Genomic DNA, 18221 nt, shown 5'->3' on the forward strand with positions numbered 1-18221 from the left:
CATGTATTTGTTTTTATGTTATTTCTGCAACTTTTATACTATTATTATACCTTTGCAATTGTTATAATAATTCACAGTTTGAGCGAATGGAAGAAACAAAAAGTATATCACCTGAGACCTTCAATTCTAATTCATCTGTTACACCGCTACCATTGGCCATTACACTCGATGAACCTATGGACCCACCACTGAAGAGAAACAGAGCTGAAATTCCAAACACATATGAATGGAAGAATCAGCTGTCTGAGCCTGGATTTATTGCTGCTCCAGTATCCTGTTTCAAACATGTGAGTACTTAGTACAGGGAATCACTTTTCTAGCCACTTGTAATTTCTCAGAATTCATATGTAAGGTAAAAATCTGCATTGTTGTTGATGTCACTGCCTGACTATGTTTGTCAGGTTCCATCTGTCACCTGTTAATCTTCAGCAGAACAGTAAGTTTAACAACGAAAACAATCAATTATTGATAAAATTATATAATTGGATAGATAAAATTATATAATTGGATAGATAAAATATCTACTCTACAAGCAGCAGCAGAACACACACATAAAAGACTGTTATGATTCGCAAGCTTTCAGACCCAGTGGCTCCTCCTTCTGGCAGAAGGGTTGATGGGGAAGGAAGAAGGGTGAAGGAAAAGGACTGGAGAGGTCTAGGAAAAGGGTTAGATTTTGGTAAAGTCACCCAGAACCGCGCGTCAGGGGAGACTTAGCGTACGGGATGAGAAGGAGTCTCCTTTTCCTAGACCTCTCCAGTCCTTTTCCTTCACCATTCTTCCTTCCCCTTCAACCCTTCTGCCTGAAGAAGGAGCCACTGGCTCCGTAAGCTCGCCAATCATAACAGTCTTTTATGTGTGTGTTCTGCCACCACTTGATGAGTAGTTTTTTTATCTATCCAATTAAATAAAGTTACATATTTAGCTTTTTGTGTATATTTTTCATACTTTTAACTCTTAAATTCCTTGGTTGTTTTTCTATTTAAGAGGTGTAACTTCACATTCTGTAGTGCAGTTGTTATTTCTTTTGAATAGCCAGCTACACAGCTCAGTAAGGCATCAGTCTCCATTGGTGACTCATCAGTAGGGCAGCGAGTTGCATACTCAGGTTTCTCTGTGTTGTACTTTTAGAATTTCTTAAGTTAGTCATGCTGGGATGAATAGAATGTGTGTAGACTGAGGAGGAACTGACCCCAGTTTGAGAACCGCTGAAGGCACTTGTGAATTCTGTCAACTGTCTTCAGGCTGCTGCCCAGGGTGTACAGTGGCAGGGAATCTGGCATGTCACATGGGACATTTCGTTGGCTCTGCTGCCGAGGCACCTTTCAGTGAACCCAACACAGTGGATCCAGTCTCACTGCAGGGTGAGTGGCAAGCGGTAATGCATTTGCATCACTGGATGGGTGCTGGCTGGCTGAATTAGCTCATACACCCTGTGAGTGGAGAGGTGGCTGCTCCTTAAGTGGTGTCCGAGCAGGCACATGGGAAAGACGGATTTGCTACTTATTGGGGGGCAGGGGGGACTCCAGTGTTAGGCTCATTTTGGAGCCTCTTGGGAAAGTTTTGTTCAGGGCTGCAAAGAAAGCCAATGTGTACTCGATAATGTCTGCCAGAGATTTGAAGGAGTCTTTGCCTGCGGCTGTCGAGTATGTAGGGTAAAGTAGTTGTTCGAGAGTTGTGGCACACATTGGCACCAATGATGCTTGTCGCTAGGGTTCTGAGTCTATCCTCAGTTCATATGGGCAGCTGGCAGAAGTGGTGAAGAATGCTGGCTTTGTGTGTGTGTGTGTGTGTGTGTGTGTGTGTGTGTGTGTGCGTGCGTGCGTGCGTGCGTGCGTGCGTGCGTGAGCGCGCGCGCGGGTTGTTTGGAGCCGAGTAGGGTCTCAACTAAATCCTTTGTCGGCTCTGTGACAGTCTTGGCTGCAAATTTTTTGACCTCCATTATCAAGCGGAGAATTCTAGACCTCCCCTTGATAGGTCAGGGGTGCACTTTACAAAGGAAGCAGCTACTTGTGTAGCAGAACACAGTCCACGTTAAAAAAAAGAAACTAGGCTGTAGTTTGAGGTACTCTAACAAACACTCACTAGTCAACATGCAGATAGCAAAATCAGTCGATGTTCAGGCTAAAGACACTTCAACTGTCAAAATTTCATCATTAAACTGTCGAAGTATTTGTAACAAAGCTCCCGAATTTGCTGTCATCCAGGAAATTTGTTTCCTTTAAATTATCATGGAGACTGAGAACTCAGTGCAACATGAAGTAGAAAGCTTTGAAATAATTAGCATATAATGGAATGTTCATCGAAAAGACAGGTTGGACACTATAGGAGGAAGTGTGTTCATTGCAGTCAACAAAAATATTGTCTCTATTGAGGTCAAATTTGATTGTGACTGTGAAGTTATCTGGATGCATATATTGGGTTTAGGCGAAGTCAAATTATGAATTTCCAGCATGCTGGAATATTGAACTGGAAATCAAATTAATTGTTGAATGTGTTTACTGGCCATATGATTCTGCTGAGTCATTCAAAGAAAGTCTACACTCAGTAACACGGAAATACCCAGATCATACAGTATTAATTGAAGATGTCATTACTGTAGTGAGTATAGACTGGGGGTCTATGGACTCGTTGCAGGCAGTGTGGCAGGAAATGATGTGAAGTACTTTTGAACACATTTTCCGAAAACTGTATGAAGTAGGTAGTTTGAGAGCCCAAACACAATGGAAACATTTTAGAACTTGTAGCTACAAACAGTCCTAAGTTGCTAGGACCAGATGGAATCCCAGTTAGTTTCCAAAAAGTACTCTAAAGCATTAGCCCCTTACTTCACTTACATGTATCGCGAATCTCTTGCCCAGCGTGAAGTCCCAAGTAACTGGAGAAAAGCCCAGGTGACTCCCATGTATAAGAATGGTAAAAGAATGGACCCGTAAAATTTCAGGTCAATATCCTTAACATCAATTTGCTGCAGAATTCTTGAACGTATTCTCAGTTCAAATATAATTAATTTCCTTAAGATGGAAGAAGCTTCTATCCACAGAGCACTGTGGTTTTAAAAAGCATTGCTCATGCAAAACTCGGCTTGCTCTTCTCTCACACAATATCCTGTAAAATGTGGATGAAGAGCACCAGGCATGTTCTGTATTCCTAGAGTACCAGAAAGCATTTGATATGATGCCCCACTGCAGACTATTACTGAAGGTATAGGCATACAGGATATGTTCCCCAATATTTGAAAGGCTCAAGGACTTCTTAGCTAATAGAACCCAATAAGTTGTCCTCAACACTGAGTGTTCATCAGAGACAGGGGTTTCATTATGAGTGCCCTGGGGAAGTGTGATAGGACCACAGTTATTCTCTGTATACATAAATAATCTGACGGACAGGTGAGCAGCAATCTATGGCTGTTGGCTGATGATACTGTGATGTATGGGAAGGTGTCATTGTGGATTCATTGTAGGAGAGCACAAGCTGACTTGGATAATGTTTATAGTTGGTGTGATGAATGGCAGCTGTCTTGGAATGTAGGAAAATGTAAGTTAATGCAGATAAGTAGGAAAAACAATCCCTTAATATTTGAATACAGCATCAGTAGTATGGTCCTTGACACAGTCACATCAGCTAAATATCTGGGCATAATGTTGCAGAGCAGTGTGAAATGGAACAAGCATGTAAGGATTGTAGTAGGGTATGCAAATGGTTGACTTAGCTTTACTGGGAGAATTTTAGAGAAGTGCGGTTCGTCCATAATAGAGACTGCCTGTAGAACACTAGTTAGTACGTCCCATTCTTTAGTGCTGCTGGAGTGTTTGGGACACTCTCTCAGTTGGATTAAAGGAAGACACCAAAGCAATTCAGAGATGGGCTGCTAGATTTCTTCCTGGTGGGTTCGATCAGCACACAAATATTATAGAGATACTTCAGGAACACAAACACAGATCCTTGGAGGGAAGATGACATTCTTTTCATGAAACTCCATAGAGAAAATTAAGGAAAAAGGAATTTGAAGCTGACTGCCAAATGAGTCTACTGCTGCCAATGTACATTCCGCATAAGGACCACAGAGGTGAGATATGAGAAATTAGATGTCTTATGGAGGCATATAGACAGTCATTTTCCCCTCACTCTGTTTGCGAGTGTATGGATGAAGATGTTAGATATTTTGACTGTTTATTCCATAGGAATGAGATTTGGTGCACTTTACCTCCATTCATGTTAGAATGATTAAAACAATTGATTGAAATGTGTAGAACATCCTGTGAAGGATACAAATGTGTCTTAATAAAAATTGGAACAAATTTTCTATTTATTAATTTTAAATACAGTGGAAAATGTGAACATTTTTAAATAAAATTGTAAGTTATGATAAATGCCCACATAGATTTGGTCTGAAGCCTATCCATGACTATTGATACATAACAAAGTGGGGAAAATGTTTGTCTCTTTCTTTTCAATAGTGGTCCAAAACCCTTCTGAGTGACTTTCTTTGCTCATTGCAATTGTCCTTAGCATTTTTTATGCTCATGTTGAACACAGCTTGTTGTGTCCCCCCCAGCTTTTACATGACAGTCGTGTAAATAGTGATCTTTCCAACATGCCGAATTCATCGGCCAGACCACTAACTGTCAATAAGGTTACAGTTTGTACTAAGCTGCTAACATTAAAATTTAAGCAAATGGCCCTTGCTTTTCAGATATATCTCTTGTATCCAGCCCATAAACTTGTTATATAAGGGATAGTCAAATGAAAATGAGACAGATGGGAAGAAAATAAGTAAACTGTTTTATTATTTCAAAAGTAATTGCCATACTGTCTTTTCATTTACCCCACTGTGAGATAAGACGGTCAGTGCCTTCATGGAAAAATGGTTAGCGGTTGCCTGTGGAACCATGATTGTACCCAGGTGCGCACATCTTGTCCAAAGCAAATCAATAGCCACAAATGTCTTTCTTCAGGACTTGAAAAAATATGAAAATTGCTTGGGGAGAGATCAGGACTGTATGGAGGATGTGTAAGGTAAACAATGATTTTGAGGCCAATTTCTTTTTACCAGTGTAGCTGGTACCTCATCAGTCACATTTTACAGTTACCTAATCAGCCTCATCCACAAACAAAAATCCAATGTTGCAAGGCTACAGAATTTTTCACTGGATGGCACGACCAAAGCTATACAATATTTTACCATAACAACTGTTTCCACATGGTGATAATGTCAGTCTTGGCTGAAGAACTATGATTAGCTGTTAAATGTGGTGAAACAAGTGTGTATCTGCCAGTAGTATTTAGCTCCAGAATGTCCGCCCTAGTAGCTGAATGGTCAGCGCAACGGACTGTCATGCCAAGGGGCACGGGTTCGATTCCTGGCTGGGTCGGAGATTTTCTGCACTCAGGGACTGGGTGTTGTGTTGTCCTAATCATCATCTCACACCAATTAACACATAAGTCGCCGAAGTTGCATCAACTCAACAGACTTGCACCAGGTGACCGGCCTACCCGATGGGAGGCCCTTGCCACACATTTGATTTCTCACTGTAAAATGGCACTGGAGCACATGCACACTGCCATTTCATTAATGTCCTATTTAGGGACATCTACCAATAGACATCATCAGTGCCTACGAAATGAATTGCAGCTGCTATACCGGAATATCTCAAGAGTTTTAAAAACTTGAACTTACACAATGCTCTGAGGTTTTTCAGCAACATTCACTATATTACAACATATCATCTAATTCACAAAGGTCAAGATTTTTGTCTAGTCCTTTTTAGAGAATTGCGACTAACTTCACAGCTGACAATCACTAAAGAAAGTAAAGTGTTATTTTTGAAACAAGGAATAACTGTCCATCAATGAGATCAACAGGTAAGTGATACTCCCAAGATAAACAAAGAAAAACCCTTTTGGAAATTAGGCCAATCATTGTGTAAAACTAAATGAGAACTACACCCCAACCAATCAGCAATAGCCAGAGATCATCCATCTGGACTGTGGATGACCTGCTATGTTACTAAGGGCTTGTGTGATTGACAGACTGTAGAAAATAAGAGCAGGTGATCAGTACAGTTAAACACACTACCAATATACACAGGAAGGACTGTATCAAGCTGTCAGTATCCTGGCTGAGGGGGAATTCCAGTCCACAGTGTAGCAGAGTAAACACCAACAACAATAAGAGAATTGTCATATCACATTGGATCTCTCTGCTGAAAGAGACTTTCTCTGGTTGCAGAGGCTCTATTTTAGTAATCAAGTTGATCCGTGATAGGAAGTAGGAAACAATAGCCACACATACAAACCTCTCCCTCCTCTGGCCTCCTGTTTTTGAACAGTCAAATGATGTCCAAGAAAAGTTACGTATGTTGCCATATGATAATAGAATTAGAATGCAATACATAAGGAACGCCATCTTCAGGGGCAAGCATTTCTGTTGCCCCAGATATAAAAACAGCAAGTCGGTCGAACCGTCAGCATTTGACTTTACAATTCTTGCTATAGTTTACAGAATATATGCCCAAAGTAATTTAATAGAAACAGAGACTGGTTGTAAGAGATTATGAACTAACGAAAGAAGAGTCATTTTAAATATAGATCAAAATTCTGAATGAAAGAAAAATAGTAACTTTATAATGCCACTTGATTTGTATAAGGGGCAGTCAAATAAAAATTAGATAGATGGGAAAAAGAAAGTAAATAAACTACGAGGGCGGTTCAGAAAGTAACCTCCGATTGGTCACAATGCGGGTTGTGGGGGGAGTAGCGACGCCATCTGTGCGTTCACGCACTCAACAGGTCAGTCGGCATCAAGCCGTGGTCGAGTGAACGTCGTACCTGCGCTAGTTTAGTTTTTGTGGCAGCTTGAAATGTGTGCTGCAATAGAAAACCCCGCCAAATGTGAAGTGCGTGCTGTCATAAGGTTTTTTACAGCCAAAGGATATTCTGCAGCAGCTATTCATCGTGAGCTTTGTGCCGTGTACGGACCAAGAGTTATGAGTGAAGGAGTTGTCCGTGAATGGGTACGTTTATTTAAAAGTGGACGAGAAAACGTTCATGATGAAGAGAGGAGTGGTAGACCATCATTGGTGACTGACGAACTCGTTCAGACAGTTGATGCAAAAGTTCGTGAAAATCGACGTTTCTCAATGTCGGAGTTGTCTACTGGTTTTCCACAGATTTCTAAGACTCTCTTGTACGAGATAGTGACAGCAAGATTGGGTTACCGTAAGTTCTGTGCACGATGGGTGCCCAAAATTCTTACCGACCACCACAAAACTCAAAGAATGGCCTCTGCATTAGACTTTCTGTCACGTTATGAGGACGAAGGAGAACCATTGTTAAACAGAATCGTGACCGGTGACGAAACCTGGATTAAGTACGTGAACCCTGAGACAAAAGAACAATCAAAGATGTGGGCACATTCAAGTTCGCCTACCAAACCAAGAAAAGCCTCGCAAGATTTTTCTGCCAGAAAACCGATGGCAACAGTGTTTTTGGGATGCCAAAGGGGTGTTGTTGGTTGAATTCATGGAACGTGGTACGACCATTAATCAAGACGTGTACTGTGAAACAATAAAAAAGTTACGACGGGCTATACAGAACAAACGCCGTGGGATGCTGACTTCCGGTATCGTTTTTTTGCACGATAACGCCCGTCCTCACTCTGCTCACAGAACAACGGCCCTTCTTGAGTCCTTCAAGTGGGACGTTATCAACCATCCACCTTACAGCCCAGACCTGGCACCAAGTGATTATCACCTCTTCATGCATTTGAAGAAATGGCTCGGGTCACAGCGGTTTGATGACGACGAAGAGCTCAAAGATGCGGTCACAGGCTGGCTCCAGGCACAAGCAGGTGATTTTTATGCAGAAGGAATTTCAAAGCTTGTGAAGAGATACGATAAGTGCCTCAATCGCTATGGAGACTATGTAGAAAAATAGTGCAAAGATGTAGTTGTAAGATGTATATATTAAAATATTTTTATTTAACTTGGTGTATTTTTTTAAATCAACCGGAGGTTACTTTCTGAACGGCCCTCGTACATTGCTGGCCATCCAAAATGCAACACGAAGGACTGGAGGTATCACAGCCAAATTGATTTGGGTGGTGATATATTGTACAAAAATCACATGATTGAAAATACAGCCCCATGTGAGGAAGATGATGAAATCAGTACTGATTGTTGCCACCATTGCTGGCTGTAACCACTGCTGCACACCTTGCCATAGAATGAGAGAGGCTCTGGATGTGTTGTGGTACAGCAGTCCATGCTGCTGTCACACATTGCCAAAATTGACCTGGTGTAGCAGCGGGTGGTGTATCCTGGACCAGTCATTCCGCAATCATCGACCAGCGTTTTTGATACGCAATAGATTGTGAGAACAGGGAGACCAGTGCATCAGTGCAATGTAATGGGCGATGAAGTTTTGAACCTTGCATGGTATGTGTGGTCGTGCATTATCCCGTTGCAAAGTGGCCGTTGGCCAGCTCGGAAGATACAGGAGGACAAAAGACTCCAACATTTCATAGACATGAAGGTGGCTGGTTAGTGTACTGGCAGTGTGTACTACAGGGATGCAGGAGTGGAATCCAGTACCACCCCAAACCATAATACTGGGTGCAGGTCCATTATGGCAATGCATAAGGCAATAGTTCAGTAGTCTCTCACCACAGTGTCTCCAGACACTAATCGAACCATAATTGTGGTGCAGGCAGGTTTAGGATTTGTCAGTAAAAAACATTGTCATTTCATTCATTTGTCCATGCGTGTTGTTCATTACACCATTGCCGGCATAAATGCCTGTGGTTTTGATGCAGTGATAAATGCATCAATGGACGCCTTGCTGACAGTCCACTCTGCTGCAAATGATGTCTAATGGTATGCGTGGACACTGCTAGTTGTGCAACAGACCGAATTTGTTTGGCATGGTTCATGATGTGGCAAAGTGACCACTGCCAAACACACAATATGCCTGTCAGTTACATTTAGTGGTGCAACAAGATGGATGCAGTCAGTCCCATTGGCCCGTTGTTCCCTCCTGCATCCAGCAATTACAGATCCATGTCACAGTTGCTTGGTTGCATTTGATATGATCATCAATTTATCTGAAGAATAATACGTAATCCCTATAGGCAACTATTCTTTCTGTGTTGAACTCCGAAACGTGCTCGAAAGACACTGTCTGTCTTCTAAGAGGCATATTGAAGCTGCATATGCAAAACAACAATGCAAAATTCCAGTATATCAACATGGCTGTATGTTCACCCTTTACGCAGTGCCAGCAGGTGGTGCTAATGGTGCCCATGATGTGCTCCTGCACTGAAATGCTAATCAGGTGCATCTCTCATCGTGACAGATGCATGCTGCAAATTTCACCTGATTTGGGTGCTTCCTTCAGGGTGCTGCATTTTGGGTGGCCAGCAGTTTATTTATTATTTCAAAAGCAGTCATCATAACTGATAATCCATTTATCCCACTGTAAGACAGGGTGGTCAGTGCCTTCATGGAAAAATGTTTGCAGTGAGGGTCAGCTCCCATCCACTCCCCTCAGTCCACTTCATATCTACAGTTTGCCATATGTTCTGTGTCCTTATGTTAAATGAAGATTGTTGTTAATTTATGATACATAATATAAAACCTAAAATGAATTTGTCCACAGTTATTGCCACTTCAGTCAGCCCTGTTTGTGTCAAGTACATTACTTATCACAGCTTGTAGGCAGCATGAAAAAATTGCCACGTGCTGTACATTGTCCACTGTGGGGCAGCAGCTATAGTCACTGCCTCATGACAAGTGGGTCACCACATCAGTTCCCACCACATTCAATTATTTATTGCTGATTTATAATTTCTGCTAAGGTTCTGGTACTAACTTATTTGTGGAGTAGAGGTTATGGGATGGATGCAGTTCTAATGCAGATCCAAGGAGGCTCTGAAAGAGTGATTGATCGTGTCTGCGAAGTCAGACAAGAATTACTCTGCGACTGGGAAAGAGTGTTTACTAAAGATCATAGAGTCCCTAGAAGATGAATCTGTCATCACCCATAATGTCATGGGAATCGAATTCATGTGGTGAAGTACCACCCAGCACTGATGAATTGAATGTAACTTCCGTGTGTCAACCACATTTGTATCACCCACATATTCAAAAGCATAATTTATAGGCACTCTGCCTCGTTCAGTCTCCTGTCTGTCCACTTTGCTACGGAAGCAGTGATGCTAATGTAACCCATTATTGGAAAAAACACCATAAAAATTATGAACCTTTGTGTATTCCACGACAATGTGACAGATATTTCATAAATAAGCACAATGTGAAAGCAAATAATTTAGACCATGATATTGAGCAAAAGTAAATGAGGCAGTACATTCAACTATTAACAAACCACAAAAGATGTGCATTTTACTTGAACATAACATTTCATCATAGAAGTTACTGACTAGTGTGTTATGTATGGTTCATGATATCGTATGAATGTTTCACTTACCTGAATGCATGTGCATGAATGATACCACCTTACAGTATCATCCATAAAATAATGACGGCTCTGGATTTAAACACAAAGGCAGTAATGCAACATTTCAGAATGCCGTTATTGAAACACTTTTTTTTGTTCATCAGTTAAGTAATTCAAAACACTGCTTATAAATTCACAAGATGAACATTTTAGGAAATGATAGCAATGGGCAAAATTTTTGGAACATAAATAATATGGCTGTTTGTAAGCTGAAAAAAGTGCTCATTCCATCAAACATTCTAGGTGTGTGTTTCTTTCCTTTTCTTTTCTTTTTTTCCCATAGTAACAATATGCCCCAGCTATCTGATAAGAAATTGGAGAGCTACATTGTAGCTATTGCAACCTTTCAAACCGATATAAGTCAAGGAGATAATTAACCTTACGTGAAATCTTATCACTCACAAACCTATAAAGAGTTGAATGACTTACGAATATCAGTGAGAAAGGCTTAATGCACACAACCGAACAAAGTGTGAATGCTCAAGTGCCAGAGATAGAATAGTATTGGATACGCAGTTCCAAATCTGAACAATACATTTTCATAATCTGTGTTTGGGTCTGGCTATTATTGCAGTAATGGCATGAGCAAATGTTGTATAGTGAATAACATGGCATAGATAGTTGAACAGATTAGAATTTAAAGAATAGTTTGAAGCTCTTCTGTTTATTGTGTAATTAGAGGGAGATTCCAATTGATGACTTGTACTACATAGGTGTGTCTTCCTTTTTTATTTTACAGGCACCAATTTATGAATGCTGGGACAACATAACAGTTGGAATGAAGGTTGAGGTCGAGAATACAGACTGTGATAACTTCTCAGAATCATTTCCAGACTCATTTTGGGTTGCAACTGTACTGAAAATAGCAGGTAGTATAGTGTTTCTTTAATATTAATATTGATAGCTGTTTGCTTGTATGCATCTGTCTGTTCTGAGAAGCAATTTTGAACAGCCCGATTCTGTCATGTAATACTTTCAAGTGAGTTACCCATGTGACACTTAGAATAATTAACTGAATGAGAGCAATATAAATAGATTGCATGAAGGGTCATGTGAGAACTTTTCTGATCATATAGGTAAATAGACACTCATTTCTAAAGTTCCCAGGAGAGAGAGTAAGGAATAATCCTGTTAGAAACTGTGGTTAAGTCGTGAAAAAATTTAGTTCCACACAGAAATTAATTACGCAGAAGTGTGCAGTAGGCATAACATTCTGTATTCAGACGAGACAAAAAAAGGAATAACTATAAAATCAAAAGCAAAGATTAAACACAAAGTGGCACTTTACGATGGAATTTTCATAAGGTATACACCACTATACCACAGAATGTATATAGTGGGAGTCAGTACACAATCCCCCCCTCCCCTCCCCCCCCTCTCCCTAGTGTCCTCAATACTCCCCGTTGTATTTGACATTTCGTCCAGATCGCTTTGTCACACCTTTCTTGAAACCAGGGGAGCTTCTCCTTGGAATCGGTGTGCTTTTCTAGTTGCTGGGTGGTAGTGCCTGCTGATGTTGCCTGTGTGGCAGCTTCTGATGTCTGTTGAGGCTCCTCTGTATCTTTTCATGCAGGAGGATCTTTAATTACTGCCTCTCCCTTCTTCATGTTTCTAGATGCCAGTTCTTTTTCTGTTGGCTGTGAATAGTGAAATGCCACTTTGATACAGTCAAGTGGAACCATGGTATGTATGCCATGGATGTCAACTTTGAAATTGTCACCACCTTGACTAATTGCTGCATATGGAGCTTCATACGGGGGTGCAGTGGGTTGCATACTGCGTCATTACGTAATAGCACATGTGAACAGATGGCTAAATCTGCAGACACAAATGTGGGGCGTCCTGTTTGCTTCCGAGGCTGTACTGGACAAAACTGACATACAGGGAATCGCAATGTAGTAGTGCAGTCACGCATATCATGGATGAACTCTCCGGACAAACATAACGATTGGCCTTACACTGCTACTGCAGCTTGGAAGTCACGCTTAGAAGGCTGTTCACAATTCTGGTAAAACAGTCGGTAATGTTTCTGTCCACTTGTCTGTTGCTTGACATCAAGGGCTTTTTTCAGTTGTTGGAGCCAGTGTTCCACCATACTGTTCGCTGCGGGATGATAAGCAATGGCCCTTATTTGCTTGACACCTAAAAATGTGACAAGGCCTTTAAAGAGGTGTCACTCAAATTGACATCCTTGATCTTAAAAAAAGGTTTCGCCACAGTCTCTGCAGTGATGTCTGCCTTAGTAATTGTAACCTACAGACATAGATAGTGGACCTACAACAGCCATGTGGAGATGGTCAAAACGCTGATTAGGAGGTATAAATGTGCTGGGCAGTGCCTTGACATGTCGTGATTTTGTTCTTTTGACAGGCCATTCATTGTTGGAGATAAAATTTACAGTCAGTGTTCTTGCTGGGCCAGATAAAATATTGTTTAACCTGCTTTGTGATTCCTCGGAGTCCAGAATGGGCTAGACTGTATATTGAAGTGATTGCCTGGGCTCAAAATGGCTGCGGAACACAGGAACAGTATGTGGGACTGGGATCTGTCTAGGAATAAGAAAACTTTTGTGTATTGACGCAGATGGGAGAAGCATGGATCCATGGTACAAAAAATGCGAAAAATTACATAAGAAAGTAGAATTACGTCCAAAAAATTACCCAAAAATACACCCAAATACATGTGAAAACTACGAAAAGGACGAAATGGATGCAAAAGGGAGAAAAAAAGGGGGACTGGAGCAACTGAATTACATTCTCCACCAGGGTTTGACTACCTCTTCTCGTGCCCTGAAATGAGGAATGTCCTGCCCTCTATCCTCTCCACCCCTCCTACCTTGGTATTCCGCCGTCCACCGAACCTACAAAATATATTCGTCCATCCTTACACGACCCGCTCCCAATCCCTTACCTCATGGCTCATACCCCTGTAATAGACCTAGACGCAAGACCCGAACCATACATCCTCCTACCACCACCTACTCCAGTCCAGTCACTAACATCACCTATACCATCAAAGGCAGGGCTACCTGTGAAACCAGTCATGTGATTTACAAGCCAAGCTGCAACCTCTGTGCTGCATTCTGTGTGGGCATGACAACCAACAAGCTGTCTGTCCGCTTGAACGGCCACCGACAAACTGTGGCCAAAAAACAAGTGGACCACCCTGTAGCTGAACACGCTGCCAAACATGATACCCCTCATCTCAATGACTGCTTCATAGCCTGTGCCATATGGATCCTTCCCAGCAACACCAGCTTTTCTGAATTGAGCAGGTGGGAACTTTCTCTGCAATACATCCTACATTCCCGTGACCCTCCTGGCCGCAACCTTCATTAGTGACTGTCCTCACCCATCCAGCCCCCTTCCTGTTCCCATTCCACCACTACACAGCTGTAATTTCACCGCCACACCCAGTCTTTTAATTTCTTTTATTTCTCTCATTTCCGCTACTTAACCCCCTCCCCCCCCCCCACCCCACCCCACTCCGCACCTTCTCTCCTGCCCTCCGTCTAAACTGCAACGCTTGACTGTCCACCACTCCCCCACTCCCACCATACTATTCCTCCCCCTCCCTGCCCCAGCCTCCTCCTTACCCCCACCCCATCGCCACTCCCATCATGCACTGGTGCTGCTGTTCGCAGTGTGGTATCAGCTCTCCGAGACTGCAGACATGTGTGCAAGTTGTGTGTGTGTGTGTGTGTGTGTGTGTGTGTGTGTGTGTGTGTGTGTGTGTGTGTGTGTGTGTGTGTGTGTGTGTGCTGTTGAGAAAGGCCTTAATGGCCGAAAGCTTTAATTGTGTGAATCTTTTTATTGTGCCTATCGCGACTCAGCATCTCCGCTATATGGTGAGTAGCAACTTTCCTTCTCTGGTATTGAAGATAGAAGTCACCATGACAATGCTCAATTATTAGTAGGTCTTCTTGAAACAGTCTTCATTTGATTTGAATTCAGTGTGTTCTCTACAGTTCAGTTGTATGCAGTGATTGTAGACAAGAAACAATGATTTCTAATGAAAGATATGTTTTTTAGTAACCAATACAGAAAATACTGGCGTAAGCTTCTGTGACCAGATTTAGTTGGCATAAAAGTTTTCTGAGTATGTACCGCATCATAATAAAAAGCTATGCTGGAGATACCAGTGTTTCAGCCACGGTTACAGTGGCTTCTTCCTGAGTCTACTGGTATGTTTCAGCTGTGCAGAGATTCTAGTATTTTGGCATTACTGCTTACTGAGGGTGACGATTTTAAAAAGATCATTGTTGTTATTGGCCTTTTAAGGCAGAAGGAATGGGAACTTTATTAAGGATCTATGCACCCCGGGACAACTGGGAAATACAGGAAAAACTCAGGAATTCTTTTTCTCTAGGAAAAGTTCAGGAATTCTTTTTCTCTAGGAAAAGTTCAGGAATTTTCTAGAATTCCGGGTATTTTTCTTTGTTTTAGTTTTCATTTAAATGTTTGTACTTTGATTGGTAAGAACTTTACTTTATTCTGCTACTGCAGAATAATACAGCAGCAATAAAATGTAAACAAGAGAATAGCATGAAAATAAAACTTCAGCTACAAAAAATTATACCATTTGCAACAACAAAACACAATGCCCACTCCAGTATCTGCCGACAGCAAAATGTATCAAAGAGAATGTAGTACTTCGTAATAAAAAGTGCTTGCAATCCATCATCCTTGTGGGTTGCGTTCTGATAATTGTAACATCATGGCTGTTTACATTTCTAACAAGTCACGGGAAAATATTGTGAATGGTAGTTTCAGAAGTGTTAATTTCGAAGTAAATTTCCTTTTATACAAGATGAATTATGTTACACCGTGAGAACATGTGATGAAATTCTTAAATCACAGAGTATTATACTATCAGGACCAACCACTTAGAAAAATTTCAGGCCCAGAAGACCAGCCTATTGTTCCATTATTTAAAATTTTACTGTCACCTTTTTGTTTGATATAGGTAACATAAGCTAAAAAAGACAAAGTTTCATGGTTAGTTTTTTGTATTTATTTTAGTTCTTTCATAGATTACAAACTATGGAATAATGATAGAATAAAGTATATCCTTAAAAAAGAAGTTGGTGTAAGTTCATGAGCAGTTTAATATGCAATTGGCTTTACTATGGAAAAATTGAAGTGACAACGGAACATGTATTCAGTCAGGCAACCCACAAAATGTTTGGTGCACAGTAGTGTAATTTATAATCATGCTTATCAGAAATATTCAGCTGTTGCTATTTAAGTTGGAACTCTAAGGATCCTTCCTAACCACACTCTCAGAAAAGACAGCACAACATTTTTGACAACCGATATAATGTGTGAAAGCTTAGCTTCTCTTGTGGCTATACTGGTGTGTGTATTAATATACAACATTAATCTTTTCTATTTTTGTATTCACGCTGCTTAGCAATGAAGATGTTGCTATTGGCTGACTACATCACATGTCCTATGCTCTGAATATCTACTGTCATTGACTGGCGAGATCATGTGATTTGAGCTATGATTGGATGACAAAATCACGTTGCAGTATCAACTTCAGTGCTTTGGGAGCTACACTGCTGTAATTGGTGGAATTCATGTTTATACTGCCGTAATACGAGAACATGCAGTGTAAATGTTGCAGCACATCAAAGATCTTTCCAAAACACATTGTTTTTTGCTTGCTTTCATTTCCTAAAGTGACGGGAAGTTCTATGTCGGTGTATAAAACGTTCATCATTCAAAGAATTGACAAGTTTTACAGCTCCTAGGAAAAGTATATTGTCACTTAACATAGGAAAAATGTACTCCAAAGGGGAAAAAGTGTATTTTTAATTGGGAAATCTGGGGAAAATCTAGCCATTTGTTTTTTATTGTACGCTTATACACCATGTTGTTATAATAGTTTACTACATGGAGGGAGCAGAGCTCTGCTGTTATCTATTGCTTCTTACATTGTGTGGTATGATTGGTGGTCTGCAGTGAATGAAGTGTGGGCTCCTGCTGGATGCAGACTGCGCAGTCAGTAGGACTCGCGTCACGTGTTGTTGGTGTGGCCTGTTTGACTCTGAGGGCAGGCAGCCAGGATGGGGCATGCTCGAGTCCATCCCCTCCCTTCATGTTGCAAGGATGTTGTAGTGTTTTGGTGGCTTCTCTGATCTTGCGTTTTACCAAACCTGGCTTCTTGGCCAGTATGCATGTTTCGTTAAATAGTGAAAAGTGTCACTGACCGAATTAGTGAACACCTTTGCCAGGTCAGTGTCCAGCATGTCTTCTACAGCAGGTGCAAGATACAAAATGTGTTAAACTCCACCAAGGACAAAGTAGGTGCTTTACGCACTGCAGGTGCATTCGAGGTAGACTGTCAGTATGGAGAAATATATGTCAGTGAGACTAGCAAGCCAATAGCAACATGCATATGGGAACACAAATGCGACGTTCGTCTAGTGCAATGCAGCAAATCTGCAGTGGCCAACACTAGCAAGACTGTAGCAAGGAAATAAAATTCAATGAAACCTCTGCACTTGTCAAGCAGCTGTATTCGGTAAAATGCAAGATCATAGAAGCCATCGAAGTTCTAAAACACCCTAGCAACATGAACAGAGTGGTTGCCAGCCCTCAGTCCAACAGACTACACCAATGACGCAAGATGCAACTGCTACTGGCAAGTAACTGCCACAGTGCGGCCTGCATCCAGCAGGAGCCCATGCCTCATTTGCTGATGACCACCAGTCATGGGACAATGGAAGAAGCAATCGATAACAGCAGATCCCCACACCTTTCATCATAGTAACCTATTGCAATAAAGTTCCCATTCCCTCTGCCTCAAGAGACCAATTACGACAATGTCCTTTTTAAAATTATGATGTAATATCCACATCGGTATTTATACTCTGCAAGCCACTGTATGGTGTGTGCTGGAGGATTCTGTGTGTACCAGTCACTTCTCCCTTCTCCTGTTCGTCACATATGGTTCGGGGGAAGAACAGTTGCTGGTAAGCCTCCAAGTGGCCTAGAATCCATAATTTATCTACGTAGCCTTTTCACAAGTTCTACGTAGGAAGGAACAATATATTGGTTGACTTTTCTAGGAATATATGCTCTTGGAACTTAACTGTTGACCATAACTTGATTCAGAACATCTCCTTTGCAGAGTCTACCACTGAAGACAGCTGAGTATCTCCATGATACTTTTACCTGTACTAAATGAACCTGTGATGAAACATGCTGCTCTTTTTTGCATCTTCTGTATTTTCTCTATCAGTCCTATCTGGTATGGATCTCATACTGATGAGCACTATTCAAGTATTGGTCAAACGAGTGTTTTGTAAATCTCTGTAATCAGTAATGGTAAAATATGAGAAACTCTGCACTGCTGAAACACGCCAGTAGATCCAGAAGAAAGCCAGTGTCACTGTGGGCGATACGTTGGTTTTTCCAACACAGTTTTTTACATCATGACAGGTACCAAACTTTTATGTGAACAGTCAGAATGTTTGAGTCATGCAGGTGCTCAGTTCTGAGTGATTCATTTACCATCTCATTAGCTACTGGGGTGCAGTGGGTAAAGGGTAGAAACTGTCTGGTTGTGGTGAAGGTGCTTTACAATTGTTTCTTACAGGTGATACAGTCTGCCTTAGTCATAATACACTATGACTACACTATGAGCTGCTTCTGTTTTACACAGCTGTTTTGTTTTTTACATTATTTCTGTTTCAATTT

General features: G+C 41.3%; 1 protein-coding gene across 6 annotated transcripts in view; it reads left to right on the forward strand.

Moving 5' to 3' along the window:
• The window catches only part of LOC126194696 (polycomb protein Sfmbt-like), a 316496-nt gene that overhangs the window by 158188 nt on the left and 140087 nt on the right, over window positions 1-18221 (forward strand). For all 6 annotated transcript variants that reach the window (XM_049932916.1, XM_049932915.1, XM_049932921.1 and 3 more), the window contains 2 exons: window positions 78-287; window positions 11255-11384. In XM_049932916.1, the coding sequence (XP_049788873.1) occupies window positions 78-287; window positions 11255-11384 (340 nt within the window). The remainder of the gene's footprint in view (window positions 1-77; window positions 288-11254; window positions 11385-18221) is intronic.

The sequence above is a fragment of the Schistocerca nitens genome, chromosome 7, assembly GCF_023898315.1.
Source record: "Schistocerca nitens isolate TAMUIC-IGC-003100 chromosome 7, iqSchNite1.1, whole genome shotgun sequence".
Classification (NCBI taxonomy): domain Eukaryota; kingdom Metazoa; phylum Arthropoda; class Insecta; order Orthoptera; family Acrididae; genus Schistocerca; species Schistocerca nitens.